Source organism: Gopherus evgoodei, chromosome 2, assembly GCF_007399415.2.
Source record: "Gopherus evgoodei ecotype Sinaloan lineage chromosome 2, rGopEvg1_v1.p, whole genome shotgun sequence".
Lineage (NCBI taxonomy): Eukaryota > Metazoa > Chordata > Testudines > Testudinidae > Gopherus > Gopherus evgoodei.
The window spans coordinates 219,214,755-219,231,002 of NC_044323.1; the positions used below are offsets into that span (position 1 = coordinate 219,214,755).

Here is a 16,248-nt window from a genome sequence, read left to right on the forward strand (position 1 = left end):
AGGCTTCCATGACTTCTTCTTTATTGCCAATGACCTGTCCATGACTTCTACTAAAAATATCCATGACAAAAACCTTAGCCTTAGTTATAATGGCATGTCATGTTATAAATTAGCAAACTAAGTAAAAGCCACCTCATTTCTTTGCAACAACAATTATTAACTAAGACAGAAGAGCTCTTATAAAGTTTTCTCCTCTTGGGAATGAATCAAATCTACACAGAAAACTTCAATAGATGAAGGAACTTTTACTGTACCTCAATATTAGTATTAAGGTTAAAATGAGTGACACTACTACTCACATAAAATAACTGAGAAAAATAAAAAAAAGAGGGAAGTATTTTCATTTGAAATACTAGAACAGTCTGACAATGTACAATTCCATGTGGCCAAACAAGGGGGGGGGGGGGGAACTTGTGTATTAGAAATCTATCTGTCCACTCTTCACTTAGTTTGACCCTATGGAATGACCACAAATAACTCGTTAATTAGAAGCAAGAGTAGAAATATGGATAATAGAAGAAAAATCATACAACCATCACCAACAATTTTTATTTTTGAAAAAAAATGAGGAATACACACATCTATGCCAAAGAAAGTGCCAAACCGCTACAGCAAGATGGTAAGGAAAGGTGGGCAAGGCACACGGAAAAGGAAAAGATAAAGGGCAATTTGGCAAACCCGCACCAATCACAAAAAAAAAATACCTGAATAAAACGTGGATGCGTTCAGTTCCATCAGTGTGTCTTTCCAATTATTGTACCAAGGAACACTAGCTGTAACTGAGCGATCTGATAGAGAAAACATGGTATTATTAAGCTTACCATTGTCAGGTGCAAATATACTATCTGCTCTTAGGTTTTGGTAATGTGAAAGACTAAAGTACAGTACCACATCTGCCAGCAGGGCCTGAAACAATTTGTTTCCTGAAAACTAAGTATTTCACGCTACAAGTTAGACATTTCACCATATGCTATCAGAAATCTTTGTTTCTTGTGAACCCCAAACTCCCATTGATTTCAATGGACACTGAGGTTTGCACATGAAGAATCAGAACCATACATTAAAAGGATTAAACATATCTATTTGTCACAGTTTTTCCAGAGAGAGAGACTATAACCTTAACCAGTTAATCCTTTGCCAAATTTCTCAAATTACGAAGACGACAGCTGTAACAGAAAAGGGATTAAGTAAGAGTAATGAACAGAACTAGTTACAAGTGAGCTAAATTGTATAATGCATCACAGTTCTCCAGGATAAATTTTCTTAATTTTTAAGCTGTACTGCAGCTGATGGTCATTTCCTTGTTCTTTGCTATTAATAAAAAGGATTTTAAAAATACCATGTAATTGAAATTTCAGACTGATACCTTGTGGTAACTGATAAAGAACAGTGACTTAATTAAGAAAAAACACTAAAGCACTTTACAGTTATAAAACCAACAATAGTTACTATGGCCATGAGAAGCAGCTTCACAGGCTCTCACAGGTTTGCAATTAAACTCACAGCAATATTAAAAAAAACAACATTCATATTACTTGTTGAGGGAGAAGGCGGTGGAACACCACTCTGAGTACTTTTCTTAACAGCTTTCAGCACAGACACCAGGGAGTCTGTCATGCCCTAACATAATGCAGCAGATTTACACTGGCCAGTAAGAGCAGATATATCCTGGCAGCACACTGCTAGTTCCCCAGAATGCCCTAAAACAGAAGAGTACAAAAGCACAGAAAACTAATAAAATTCAGTTTAAAGATAGTATTCTAGGGGAGGCAGATTCATGCATCCAGAATATATGGCTCTCCCTATATATTGTCAGGGGGCTTCCTGACAAGGATGATTAGAAACAAGAAAGTAAGTTTTAACAGAAAAAACACAGACACAGAGTTTGTTTCTGCCTAAGCACACGTGCGTGTGTGTGTGCGTGCGCTTTTCTTAGTTATGAAACAGGTATTCAAAATCGTAGATAACTAGACCCAGCATTTACAGCATTACAGGAAAAACAGATATTCCAATGTTGCATTCAAATATACTCAACCTGAAAAAATGCAATGTTTGGAAGAAGATTATGGAAGAATCCTCATGAATAATGCACTATGGTACAGGCAAGATAGGAATTCCATATGCATCTAAATCTCCATATTTCTGAAGATTTTCACTGTGTAAGGAAGACTTAAGCAACATCTTTTATAGGCAGCTAGAGATATGGAAACTGTGAAAGTGGCTCTACAAACTAATTGTTTCTGCAAGAAACTATCCCTGAACACTGAAATTTAATAAATTAATCAACAACATTTCATATCATGTTACAGGGTTTAGTTCTTTAAAACCGAAAGATGCCCTACAACATTAATGCTGATTTTCAGATATTCTAACAAAACACACTACAATAAAAGCTATTAATCCTCACAGAGTAACAAGCAGATAACAGAAACTATTAATGGTTCAATAAGGTCCTAAATCCAGCAAAGGACTTCAGTGTATGCTGAACTTTTTAAGCACACAAGTAGTTCAACAGGATATTCATACTAACATGTTTGCAGTTAAGCAAATGCTTTCCTGGATTAAGGCCTTAACTTGGAGGAGTTCAGAATTGCCAATCATCTCTCATGATATCTGATATTTTCCTTAATGATTCAGTTCCTGAAGTTTCGGGCAATGATATAAAAAGTTTAACTTTCATTTAAAACTGTTTCTAACCATCAAAGCTGCAGTGAAGAATTTAAACAACATGTAGATCTTAAAAGGCTCAAAAACAAGAAGGCAAGCAAATCTTCCCACCACTTCCCAAAGTTTATTTTTTAAATCATGATTTTAAGAGCATGGGGTTGGCAACTTCCAATATTGCCAATCCAGTGAGGATGAGTATAGAAAGAAAGAAAAAAAGTTAGGTACAGCTTCAAAATATGACAATACTATGGTGGTAGTGTTATGGGCTTGTTTTCACAGATTTAGATGCCCCAGATCAGGTACACTATATGCTTACATTTACATTTGGTAAAAAATAATTTTCTATAATACAACAGTGCATAATGCCTTAAATATTTGATTTCAGAATGTAAATCTGAATGGCAGCTTTATAAACTTGAAAGGTGGCAATAAAATCTGTTGGAAGAGTATATGCCCAAAATAATTGGAGGATTTTTTATTTTTTTTTCACATAGATCAAACTTTTCCTTGTCACAATTAACAATCCAGATTTATTATTAAATCTGATCAATAAGTGTTTTTAGCATTACATTAACATTTGGAATCAAGTTACATATGATGAAACAAGTTATTGAGTAAAAATTGTAATGTGTACTACTGAAGCACTTTAAATAAGCATCACAATATAAAAAATTTAGCGGGAGTACTCAATCTTCAAGGAAACTATATTAAGTAAAAATAAGCTGCAAATGTTTTGAAAATGTAGAAAACTCCAATTTAAGATACAGTGGAAAAAATATAAAAAATACACAGAATAAATCTTGTTACATACCACTTATGTTGAGATCATAATCTCCTGCAGTAATCACATTAGTTACTAATCCTTCAGCTGGCTGACTGACAGATACAACATCATTTAGAAGCTTCCGAATGCCTCCTGGCTGAGGTGAGTGGGTAATAATGTTGTTGACAGCAATTTTCAAGTTTTTAATTATGTGAAGCTGGTTGTTAGGATCTCTCATGTGAACTAAAAGAAAAGAAAACGATTGTGTTAAACTGAGTATTCTATTGCAGCAGCTGTATTTTAGTTCTGGATGTATCATAAGAACATATGAACGGCCGTACCAGGTCAGAGCAAAGGTCCATCTAGCCCAGTATCTATCTACAGATAGTGGCCAATGCCAGGTGCCCCAAAGGGAGTGAACCTAACAGGCAATGATCAAGTGATGTCTTTCCTGCCATCCATCTCCATCCTCTGATGAACAGAGGCTAGGGACACCATTCTTTACCCTTCCTGGCTAATAGCCATTTATGGACTTAGCCACCATGAATTTATCCAGTTCTCTTTTAAACATTGTTATAGTCCCAGCCTTCACAACCTCCTCAGGTAAGGAGTTCCACAAGTTGACTGTGCGCTGTGTGAAGAAGAACTTCCTTTTATTTGTTTTAAACCTGCCACCTATTAATTTCATTTGGTGACCCCTAGTTCTTGTATTATGGACATAAGTAAATAACTTTTCCTTATCCACTTTCTCCACATCACTCATGATTTTATATACCTCTATCATATCCCCCCTTAGTCTCCTCTTTTCCAAGCTGAAGAGGCCTAGCCTCTTTAATCTTTCCTCATATGGGACCCTCTCCAAACCCTTAATCATTTTAGCTGCCCTTTTCTGAATCTTTTCCAGTGCTAGAATATCTTTTTTGAGGTGAGAAGACCACACCTGTACACAGTATTCGAGATGTGGGCATACCATGGATTTATATAAGGGCAATAATATATTCTCAGTCTTATTCTCTATCCCCTTTTTAATGATTCCTAACATCCTTTTTGCTTTTTTGACCGCCTCTGCGCACTGCGAGGACATCTTCAGAGAAACTATCCACGATGACTCCAAGATCTTTTTCCTGACTCGTTGTAGCTAAATTAGCCCCCATCACATTATATGTATAGTTGGGGTTATTTTTTCCCATGTGAATTACTTTACATATAGCCACATTAAATTTCATTTGCCATTTGTTGCCCAATCACTTAGTTTTGTGAGATCTTTTTGAAGTTCTTCACAATCTGCTTTGGTCTTAACTATCTTGAGTAGTTTAGTATCATCTGCAAACTTTGCCACCTCACTGTTTACCCCTTTCTCCAGATCATTTATGAATAAATTGAATAGGATTGGTCCTAGGACTGACCCTTGGGAAACACCACTAGTTACCCCTCTCCATTCTGAGAATTTACAATTCCTACCCTTTGTTCCCTGTCTTTTAATCAGTTCTCAGCTCATGAAAGCTTAATTTACGTAAGAGCCTTTGGTGAGGGACCTTGTCAAAGGCTTTCTGGAAATCTAAGTACACTATGTCCACTGAATCCCCCTTGTCCACATGTTTGTTGACCCCTTCAAAGAACTCTAATAGATTAGGAAGACACGATTTCCCGTTACAGAAACCATGTTGACTATTGCTCAACAGTTCATCAACATTTAAAGAGAACTTACATAACTAAAAAGATTGTTCTTGGGTTAAAATTATAATTTTCTCAATGTCACCCTAATTTCATGCTGGAATAAGATAGTCTTTAATACCGAAGTATTAAATGAAAATATATAGGCTAGGACCCCAATCCTTAAATAGACTTAGCCCCATGTCTGACTCTTCAGTTGGCTCAGTCCACCATTCAGCCACCACTGACATTTTCAAAGCCACTGTTCAGTTACTATCTAAATCCATAGATGCTTATGCCCCCACCAGTCTGATACTAGCACTTATACCACCCCACACTTAACAAGCCAAAGCTCTGGTGGCCCCAAAGTTGGATTCTCAAACTAAACAGAGAAACCACCACCTCACTGGAGGACCCAATCTCAAAAGTGTGCTCTAAATATGCCTAACACTGTTGCCTGCCAGCCCCCACTTCAGGAAGCCCAGATGCAGGCCATCAATAGATGGAAAAGCAGCAGAGCACCTGCACAAAGGACACAGGAGGGCACAGAAAAATGTAGGGCAAACACATGGGTGGAATCAAGCATAAGTAGAAGACAGACATATGGTTTCAGCTGCAAGGACATGGAATACTGGATCAGTTGACTTGGCTTCGGTACCTAACTCTAGGAGCGGGTTCACAGCTGAGGATCCCAAGTAGAAGGAGACACCTATCTCACCAAGTGCACCAAGTCAGCCGCTCCTCAGCATTACTCCTGGCTAGCTCAAGAAGCTCCCTATTCAACTGTCCATCTTCTGAAAATCCCTTATCAGGCACTTGGGTCTCCCCAGGCATTATATGGAAAAGATAGGCACCTAGCTTGAGGCTAAAAATTCCACTGAGGAGCAGGCCACTAGGGGTTAGATGTTGTAATGATGAGCAGAGCAACAGCCAAGTACATTTAAGGATCTGGATTCAGCTACCTCAATTCATTTTACTCCCACAACGCGAAGAAAACATTGGGCATGTGCACGTCAGTTGTAATGAGCGAGCACAATAGCTACACGGAAGCCAACGAGTTACAAAAGAATCCTCAATAAAAGCTAACCAAAAAGGCTCCCAGAGACTTGTTATGGAGCTCTCAGAATTATTTCAGGGGAAGCTTTAATAGCAAGCCATCAAAGGTGACTATCCAGAGAGCTGTTTCACAATTTTTTTTTTCACAAACTGGAACAAAATAATTCAGAGATAAGACTATCACACTTCATTTATGCTTACAAACTCTCACAGCCTCTAATTACTGTCTCCTTTTACGTACCAGACATACTGCAATACCTTGACAATAGGATAGACAATTAATTAGCTTACCTTCAATGAAGATTAACTATGAAAAAAGTAATGTTCATTTTGAATGTATTTAACACCTAATTAGATGTCATTTAACCAAAGCCCAGAAACTTGGCTGTCTTAGCTGGATTTTAAAAAGAGACAAGCATAGCAAACTGCCAAGAAGATCCACTCAACGGTGTATCAAAAATACTAAGATCACAAACTGCCAGTGTCAAAAACAACACCAATCATTTTTTAAATCATGTAGTTTGATAAAGTCAGGATTTTTTTCAAATTATTCTTGACAGGAATCGAATTCCTGTAAATGCTGTGACAAACCATGGCATATTCATCAGTTTCCCATTAGTTTTTTTATTTAAAACCAAGATCCATTATTTAACCAAAACTACATTTCTTTGTACAAAAGTTATTTGTATTGCAGTAGCACCTCAAGAATCTCAAACAGTGATTGGCCCTCACTGTGAAACAGCTTTATACACATACAAAAGAGAGCTCTTCTGCCAAAATACCAGAAACTCAAAATAATGAAACAGAGAGATTTAAGATGCCCTTTTAGATTTCCCTCTCTAATTTGGCAGTTTATGCAAAATAAGTCTTATATGTTTGATGGTACTAATTTTATCTTATAATTAGAGCCATGCTTTAGGTATTATTTGTATTATGGTAGTACCTAGAGGCCCCAGCTATGGATCAGAGTCCTACTGTGCTAGGCACAGTACAAACAGATAACATGATGATAGCTATCTGCTCCAAAGAATTTACTATGTAAGATGTTACTGTTCTAGGTGACTTTTTGATTAATCAGGCAATAATCAGAGGTCAATTAAATTAAATAAAAATAAAAGGTCAATTAAAACTTCTGCTCAGAATGTAGCAGTGGGCAACAACCCATAAACTGAGATGACATATGGCATGATATAGCTAATAACTTTCATATTAATTCCTGAAATACTATATTCAGCTCTGGTTACTCTTGCTCAAAAAAAGATACAGCAGAAATCAGGGTTTTAGCGACAGGCACCAGCAACAATCAGAAGTAAGAAAAGGCTTCCAAATGAAGACTGAAGAAACTGCAACTGTTCAGTTAGGAAACAACTATGAGGCAACATGAAAGTAGTATACAAAATATTGAATCGGATACCAAAAATAATCTGAGGACTCCTACAGTTACTTATTCTTTTCCATAATAAAATGAGTCATTTGATGAAATTCAAAAGGTGACAAATTTAAACTTTAAAAAAAAAAAAGATTTTCTTTAATCAAGACAATCAATAATTAACTTGTGCTCATGAGTTCCACAAATCATCACTGAAACCAATAGCTTTGCAAGATTCAAAAAGAGGAACAGACATTTATATAAACAAGAGTATAAATTACACAGGATACAAAAAGTTAAGGGATTAATTCTTCCTGCCTCCGACAAGTGCTAATCTGATGGACACTAGGAAGAAACTTCTCATATAGCAAGGTTTCCTGCAACTTTCTCTAAAGCATCTTGTACTAGCTGATGTCAGAAACAGAATATGGCACTAGAAGAACCACTAAACTGGTCCAGTGTGGCAATTCATACCCTTTTTATTATATAAAGGGCTTGTCCACAGGGGAAAGCTATTGCAAAATAAGCTATAGTGTGAATCCAAAGCACAACAGCTATTCCACATTAACTCCCCAAGTTGACACTCATATTCCTCATTAAGAGTGCCTTTGTGCGGTTTTAAACTAATTCAGAATAAGAATGTTCACACAGGTAGCTACTGAGGAATAGCTACTGTGGGCTATTTCCCCATCTAGACAAGCCCTTGTAAAGTAGGAATACACTTTTTCAGTAAATAAATTAATCTTAAAAAGAATCGAGCTACAAATTGGCGGCATCAATTTTTATCAATACATTAGAAGCAAGAGGAAGACCAAGGACAGGGCAGGCCCACTGCTCAGTGAGGAGGGAGAAACAGTAACAGGAAACTTGGAAATGGCAGAGATGCTTAATGACTTCTTTGTTTTGGTCTTCACTGAGAAGTCTGAAGGAATGTCTAACATAGTGAATGCTTATGGGAAGGGGGTAGGTTTAGAAGATAAAATAAAAAAAGAGCAAGTTAAATATCACTTAGAAAAGTTAGATGCCTGCAAGTCACCGGGGCCTGATGAAATGCATCCTAGAATACTCAAAGAGTTAATAGAGAAGGTATCTGAGCCTCTAGCTATTACCTTTGGAAAGTCATGGGAGACGGGAGAGATTCCAGAAGACTGGAAAAGGGCAAATATAGTGCCCATCTATAAAAAGGGAAATAAAAACAACCCAGGAAACTACAGACCAGTTAGTTTAACTTCTGTGCCAGGGAAGATAATGGAGCAAGTAATTAAAGAAATCATCTGCAAACACTTGGATGGTGGTAAGGTGATAGAGAATAGCCAGCATGGATTTGTAAAGAACAAATTGTGTCAAACCAATCTGATCGCTTACTTTGATAGGATAACGAGTCTTGTGGATAAGGGAGAAGCGGTGGATGTGGTATACCTAGACTTTAGTAAGGCATTTGATACGGTCTCGCATGATATCCTTATCGATAAACTAGGCAAATACAATTTAGATGGGGCTACTATAAGGTGAGTGCATAACTGGCTGGATAACTGTACTAAGAAAGTAGTAATTAATGGCTCCCAATCCTGCTGGAAAGGTATAACAAGTTCTGCAGGGGTCTGTTTTGGGACCGGTTCTGTTCAATATCTTCATCAACGACTTAGATGTTGGCATAGAAAGTGCGCTTATTAAGTTTGCAGACAATAAACTGGGAGGGATTGCAATTGCTTTGGAGGACAGGGTCAAAATTCAAAATGATCTGGACAAATTGGAGAAATGGTCTGAGGTAAACAGGATGAGTTCAATAAAGACAAATGCAAAGTGCTCCACTTAGGAAGGAACAATCAGTTTCACACATACAGAATGGGAAGAGACTGTCTAGGAAGGAGTATGGCAGAAAGAGATCTAGGGGTCATAGTGGACCACAAGCTAAATATGAGTCAACAGTGTGATACTGTTGCAAAAAAAGCAAACGTGATTCTGAGATGCATTAACAGGTGTGTTGTAAACAAGACACGAGAAGTCATTCTTCCGCTCTACTCTGCGCTGGTTAGGCCTCAACTGGAGTATTGTGTTCAGTTCTGGGCACCGCATTTCAAGAAAGATGTGGAGAAATTGGAGAGAGTCAGAGAAGAGCAACAAGAATGATCAAAGGTCTTGAGAACATGACCTATGAAGGAAGGCTGAAAGAATTGGGTTTATTTAGTTTGGAAAAGAGAAGACTGAGAGGGGACATGATAGCAGTTTTCAGGTATCTAAAAGGGTGTCATCAGGAGGAGGGAGAAAACTTGTTCACTTTAGCCTCTAATGATAGAACAAGCAGCAATGGGCTTAAACTGCAGCAAGGGAGATTTAGGTTGGACATTAGGAAAAAGTTCCTAACTGTCAGGGTAGTTAAACATTGGAATACATTGCCTAGGGAGGTTGTGGAATCTCCATCTCTGGAGATATTCAAGAGTAGGTTAGATAAATGTCTATCAGGGATGGTCTAGACAGTATTTGGTCCTGCCATGAGGGCAGGGGACTGGACTCGATGACCTCTCAGGTCCCTTCCAGTCCTAGAGTCTATGAGTCTATGAAACTGCCAATAAGGGTGTGTCTACACTGCAGCTGGGAACAAGCCTCTCAGCACGAGCAGACAGGCTGGTGCTGGGGCTCAAACTAACAGTGTGAACATTGAGGCAATGGCTCAGGACAGCCACCTAAGTTGGACCAAGAGGGTGGCATAGATACAGGTGGCATAGCTATGCCATAGCATAAACAGAACTCTCCATTTGGCCACAGCTAAGAACCTGATACTACATTTTCTGCTCTGATTTAAAGCTGCCTCTTGCTCTACAGCTTTCCCCACAAGAGGGAGTTAACTATAGTGTGTATTCCCTGTATTTTCCATGCAATTAAAGCAGGAGTCACCTTGCAGCCAGAGAGTGCGATCTGCTGAATTAAGATACATCAGCCAAAGCCCAAAGAGCCAAGCCACTGGAAGTGGCTACAAGCTCTTCACTTCCCTGACACACACAGGACATTTGGAACCAGGCAGTCTGGACAATGGAGCCAAGGTGCCTGGAGAAAACAGTGGAAAAAATTCATCCTCAAAAGTCATCAAATAAGTCTTCAACTATGAGCCATGGTTGTATGTGTTTGGACGGAGGACTGAAGATATTTCACTCTGATAAAAGTAAATTAACATTGCTTTGGAAGTTAGTTCCACCTTGCCATGGAGTAAACAGAGCTGTTTATATGGACACCAACAAAAGTAGCAGGTAGTGACTGAAGTCACAAACACAGCATCTTTACATCACTGACTATAGAATAAGTTAATAGCTGTAATTTAGAAAAATATGGAACATTTACAAATGGTACAAGAGGGAACCAAATCATGTCAAACCAACACTGTTTCCTTCCTTGACTGGCCTACTGGATGAGGGAAGCAGTAGACGTGATACATCTTCATTTCAGCAAGCCTTTTGACGCAGGCCTACGTGACATTCTCATAAGCAAACTAGGGAAATGTGATCTAGATTAAATTACTGTAAAGTAGATGTATAACTGGTTGAAAGACTGTACGCAAAACAGTAGCTATCAATGTTTCACTGTCAAACTGGGAAGACAGTATCTAGTCTTGAAGTAGTCTGCCCTGGGTCCACTATTATTCAACAATTTCATCAATGACTTGGATAATGGAATGGAAAGTACGTTTATAAAATCTGCAGATGATACCAAGTTGGGAGGAGTTGCAAGCACTTAAGGAGGACAGGATTAGAATTCAAAATAACTGAAATTGGAGAATGGGTCTAAAAATCAACAAGATGAAATTTAAAAATGTACAAAGTACTACACTTAAGAAAAAATCAAATAGATACAAAATAGAGAACAGTTGGCAAGGCAAAAATAGTACTGCTGGAAAAGAGCTAGGAGCTATAGGGCATTATAAGTTGACTATAAGCCAACCATGTGATGCTATTGTCAAAAAGGCTAATATCCTGGGATCTATTAACAGGATGGAAAAAGTTAAGAAATTAAATATTTCTGCCTCTGACAAATGTAACCAGACAGACATTGGGAAGAAACTTCCCCTATAGCAAAATTTTTCCCTAGTTGTCCACTACAACTTTTCCTGCAACTTTCCTGTCATATTTAAAACACAGGAGGTAACTGTCCCACACAGTCCTGTGTCTGGTTTTGTGTATAACACTAAGAAAGACGCAGACAAACTGGAGAGAGTCCAAAAGACAGCAATGAAAAATGATAAAAGGTTTAGGAAACCTGACCTATGAGGAAAGGTTAAAAAGCTGGGCATGTTTAGTCTAGAGAAAAAAACGCTGAGGGAAAACCTGATAATCTTCAACTATGGCTCCATCTACTTCTGGAGCTGGGGGTAGGATTCTCAGCTCAACTAGATATACTCATGTTAGCTCTCATCTAGCTAGCGTGCTAAAAACAGTAGTGTAGAATGGGCAGTGGCAGGCAATGACACTGGCTAGTCACCCTGAGTATAAATCCATCTGGACCTTTGCATAAAATTTTGGGTAAGCTAGCCCTCCTTGCTTCTTGCCATTGCCACTTTGGCTACACTACTATTTTTAGTATGACAGCTCAAGAGCTAGCATAAGCACATCTACCCAAGCTAAGAATCACAGCCCCCAGCTCCAAGTATAGATGCAGCCTATGTTAAGAGCTATTATAAAGAGGATAACTATTAATTGTTCTCCATATCCACTGAAGATAGGACAAGAATATCAGCCTAATCTACAGCAGGGCAGAGTTAGAAAGTTCTTCCCTATATCTAACCTAACCACGTGGACAGTTAAATACTGGAATAGGGTTCCAAGGGAGGTCCTGGAATTCCCATCTTAGAGATTTTAAAAACAGGATAAACCCCTGCCAGGAATGGTCAAGGTTTACTTGGGTCTGCCTCAGCATGGGGGAGCTAGACTAGATGATCTCTTGAGGTCTGTTCCAGACTAGAAAGATTAAATGTAAGTTTATCTCATACAAATTTGACTTTCAATTTTGCCTATTGGCAATTGTGAGACATTCAAATGGTAGCAGTGGGTTGGAGGTGGCCTACTTTTGCTGTTACTCTTCTTAAAAAAGGGCTCACTTTTTAACCTACTACTATTACAACACCTAAAATGGCTATAACTAAAGGACAATTAAAAAAAGTATTTTGTGCATTGTATTTACTATGCACATTTTGTCTGTCATCTTCCATCAGCGAGATTCCTCTGTAGTTTGAGAGTTTTTCCATATTGCAACAAAAAGAAGGAGAAAATATTTTTGAAAGCAGAAAAATAGGGTTGCAAACAAAGATTGGCAGGTGAATTCAGGGCAGGTGTAATACATGGAACTACTTTTAACATTTTAAACTGTTTAGATTTCAAGTTGGTAGAATCCACTGAAATGCTTTATAAAGTAACTCAGATGCAATTCAAGAAGTATTTTGAGGAACTGGACTTGCTTGAACTTCTGTAATTTTTCCCACCATAAGAAACTGACATAAAACTCAGTTCAGTTGATGCTGATTAGACAACAAACCAATACTAAATGCTGCAGAACTACTTGTAATTCTCATGAGCTGAACTTTAAAAAGACGTTCAATTTAAAATCACTGTTCCTTTAAAACTGGCCTTGCCAGAAGTTTGCAAGCATCTACTGCAGTAAGTGGGATGTCAAACGTTCCGGGGAAAAACCTGTCTAAGCGAGATTTCACTACACTGGTATTTAAAACAAAGAACTTCACGGGTTAATACCTCCCCGAAAAGAGAGTCACGGAGCAGCCCTACATCCAGGAGCTCTCCCCCCCGCCACCACCCGGGTCAGATAAGACTGACTGGGAATCGCCCCTTCCCCCGCGTGACACGGTAGCGGGGCTCGGGGACACCTGCCCCCATCTGCATCTGTTCCCCGACAACCACTCGGGCCCAGGACTGGGAGGGGCTCGCATCTCCTGGCCCCAGTGGCTTGACGAGGACGACAAGTACCGTTCAGCCCGGCGCGCGGCAGCAGGACGCCCCCAATACCCTGCCCCTCACCCCAGCCCTAGGGAGGGTGCAAGTGACAGCTCCTCTGCCCCGCCCCGGGACTGCCATGTAAACAAGCCCCGTCCCACCCGCTGCCGGCACAGACCTTCCGAGGTGAGGCGGCAGAAGGGCTTCACCAGCTCGGAGAAGCCCAGGTTGTTCTTGCGGGTGAGTCTCTCCGCCTCCTCGCTGCACAGCGCGGCCACCAAGGGCACGAACGAGTCCTGGATGAACTCCTGCACCGACTGCACGCACTGGGCCATCTCCCCGCCGCAGGCCCCGCGCCGCTCCGCAGCCGCTCTCCCGCCGCCGCCTCCCTCAGCCGCGAACCGGCTACCGCGCTCCGGCCGGGACAGGGCCGCACGCACCCCCAGCGCCACCAACTCTACCCCGCCGGCTCCTCAGCGCTCGCCCAGAGCCGCCATATTGAGCCCGAACCGAGACTACAGCCCGACCCCGGCAGCCTCCGCGGCCGCTCACGTGATGGGGCGGAAGGTAGGGGCGGGGCCGTCAGCTGAGCGGAGCGGCGGCGTGGGAAGTGGAACGGTGACGGCCGCGCGCGCAAAGCGAGACTTGTGGCCGCTGTGGGGCCACGCGTCATAGTGAGGCGCTGCGCGCGTTCGTTCTCGGGCTGCCAGCACGAGCGCGGCTGAGTGCTCGTGCGCGCCCTCCTCTGTCACCCCGGCAGGGAGCTCCCCGTCCCCCATCGACCCCTGAGGGCGCGTTCCCGCCTTACACAGCGCTCCGCCCCAGGTGCACCGTGCCCAGCCCCAACCAGCCGGGACGGGCACCGGGCCCACCCAAATGCACAGCTTCTGACGTGCCAGGGGGCACCTGCCCCGCCAAATGTGTAGACCCCAAACTGCTGGGGAGCATAACGCTCAACCAAAGGCACAGCCCTCCAGGACCAGCTTTAGGCCAATTCCCCCGCATCGGGCCCTGTGCTCATAAGAAAAGCACCTAACTTAGGCTCCTTTTTAATTTTCTTACTCAGCCAGTGGCTGTCAGGGTCGTTGGTGGCGGGTCCTTCATTCCAGGTCTTCAGTGGCATTTCGGCAGCGGGTCTTTCAGTGCCGCGGAAGACCCGAAGCGAGTGAAGGACCCACTGGAGACCTGGACTGCCACTGGGTATTCAGATTGGGCCCCGCATTTACTAAAGCTGGCCCTGCAGCCTTCAACCACCCAGGGGACTCTATGCAGGGCTGGCTTAACCTTTTGTAGGGCCGGTGCCAAACCTAGTTGTGGGCTCCCATGGGGGCAGTGGAGCATGACATGGGGAGGTTGGTCTCTGTAGTGAGGTGCGGCCCCGCTCCACCCAGCCCAGTGCGAGGGCACTATTTCCAGATCAGCAGTTGCCAGATACACAATCGCCCACCCGGCCCTGTGCTGCCAGTATGCCCCTTCCCCTCGGGTGGGCCATGCCGCCAGGACCGGCGCTAGGGGGTTGAGCGCCCTAGGTGGACGGCAGTTTCGCCGCCTCGCGCGCTGGTTCCGCGGCTCCGGTGGAGCTGCCGCAGTGGTGCCTGCAGAGGGTCCGGTGCTCCGCAGCTCCGGTGGAGCTGCCACAGTGGTGCCTGCGGGCGGTCCACCGGAGCCGCGCGAGCAGCCGACCGTCCGCAGGCACTACTGCGGCAGCTCCACCGGAGCCTTGCAAGCAGCCGACTATCCGCAGGCACGACTGCGGCAGCTCCACCGGAGCCGCCTGCTGCCCCCTCCGGCAAAACGGTGCCCACGATTTATTCTGGCGCCCTAGGCGATTGCCTAGGCTGCCTAAATGGTAGCTACGGCCCTGCATGCCGCACTACACATCCCGCTGTCCAACACCAGAACACCCATGATTCCCTATGGCTAGAGCCACCCCAGAATCCGCCACAATTGCACAGCGTCCTGCACACCACTACCTCTGCCTAGCGCCCTCCTGCTCACAGCCCCCGCAATTGCCAAGCATCCCACACAGAACCCCCATTTCCTAGTGCCCCAACACACAGAGATCTTTCCTACCCCCTCACAGCCCAGCACCCCCACTCAGGCCCTCCGGAGACCCGTTTCCCCACACCTGCCTGCCGGCACACTCACCAGCCCTCTGCAAGGTGACTATATCTGCCAGGCTGCACCACCAGTGCAGCCAGGGGCCAGGGCGGGTCCCGGGATGGGGAATTGCTTCTGCCCCTCAGGAGTAGCACTATCCGCCAGGACAGGGACTGCTCTGGCCAGGCTCTCTCAGGACCCACTTGCCTGAGGGACCCAGCCAAGCCCCTCACACTGTCGGCCTCCACAAACTGGCCGAGACTGGCCAGGCTTCTGCACCTATGCCAGGTGGCTCAGCTCCAGGGAGACAGGTGGGGCCCCACAGGTGATAGGAAGCAGAGACTGTCCAGAGCCGGAGATGTACTGGGGTCCAGCCAGGAGGCAGAGAGAAGCTGGTGGGTGTGGCCAAAGGGTGGAGAGGAGCCCTCAGCTGGCCAGCGAGCAGGCTGAGAGGAGCAAGTGGTGAGCGGGAGGCAGAGAGAGGAGAGCCAGCAGGCTCCTGGGGTCTCAGGGCACAGTGCAAGCAGAGCAGGCTAAGGCCCTTTCTGAGCATAGCCTGGCTCCATGACACTACTGGCGCCACTGTAAAACTAGCACTGACCCCAGCTCCCAGGGTTCAGGCAAACAGCCAGTTGTGTACAGTTCCCGTGCCACGGAACATAAATCCTGAGACGCATACAGCCCCAACATGATTCATGCTTTGCCAA

The 16,248-nt window shown here is 43.1% G+C and overlaps 1 protein-coding gene across 11 annotated transcripts in view; it reads right to left on the reverse strand.

Annotated features, from left to right (window-relative positions):
- TRAPPC8 (trafficking protein particle complex 8) overlaps positions 1–13,976 on the reverse strand; it is a 116,305-nt gene extending 102,329 nt beyond the window's left edge. For 3 of the 11 annotated variants that reach the window (XM_030552978.1, XM_030552977.1, XM_030552975.1), the window contains exons 1-3: positions 13,620–13,975; positions 3,479–3,673; positions 705–788 (exon numbers count right to left, since the gene is read on the reverse strand). In XM_030552978.1, coding sequence (XP_030408838.1) covers positions 705–788; positions 3,479–3,673; positions 13,620–13,776 — 436 coding nt within the window. In that variant the 5' untranslated portion in view covers positions 13,777–13,975. Of the gene's footprint in view, positions 1–704; positions 789–3,478; positions 3,674–13,619 lie in introns of all 11 variants that reach the window. The other 8 variants (XM_030552985.1, XM_030552980.1, XM_030552979.1 and 5 more) reach the window with 4 other exon arrangements.
- Between the last annotated feature and the right edge of the window lie 2,272 nt (positions 13,977–16,248).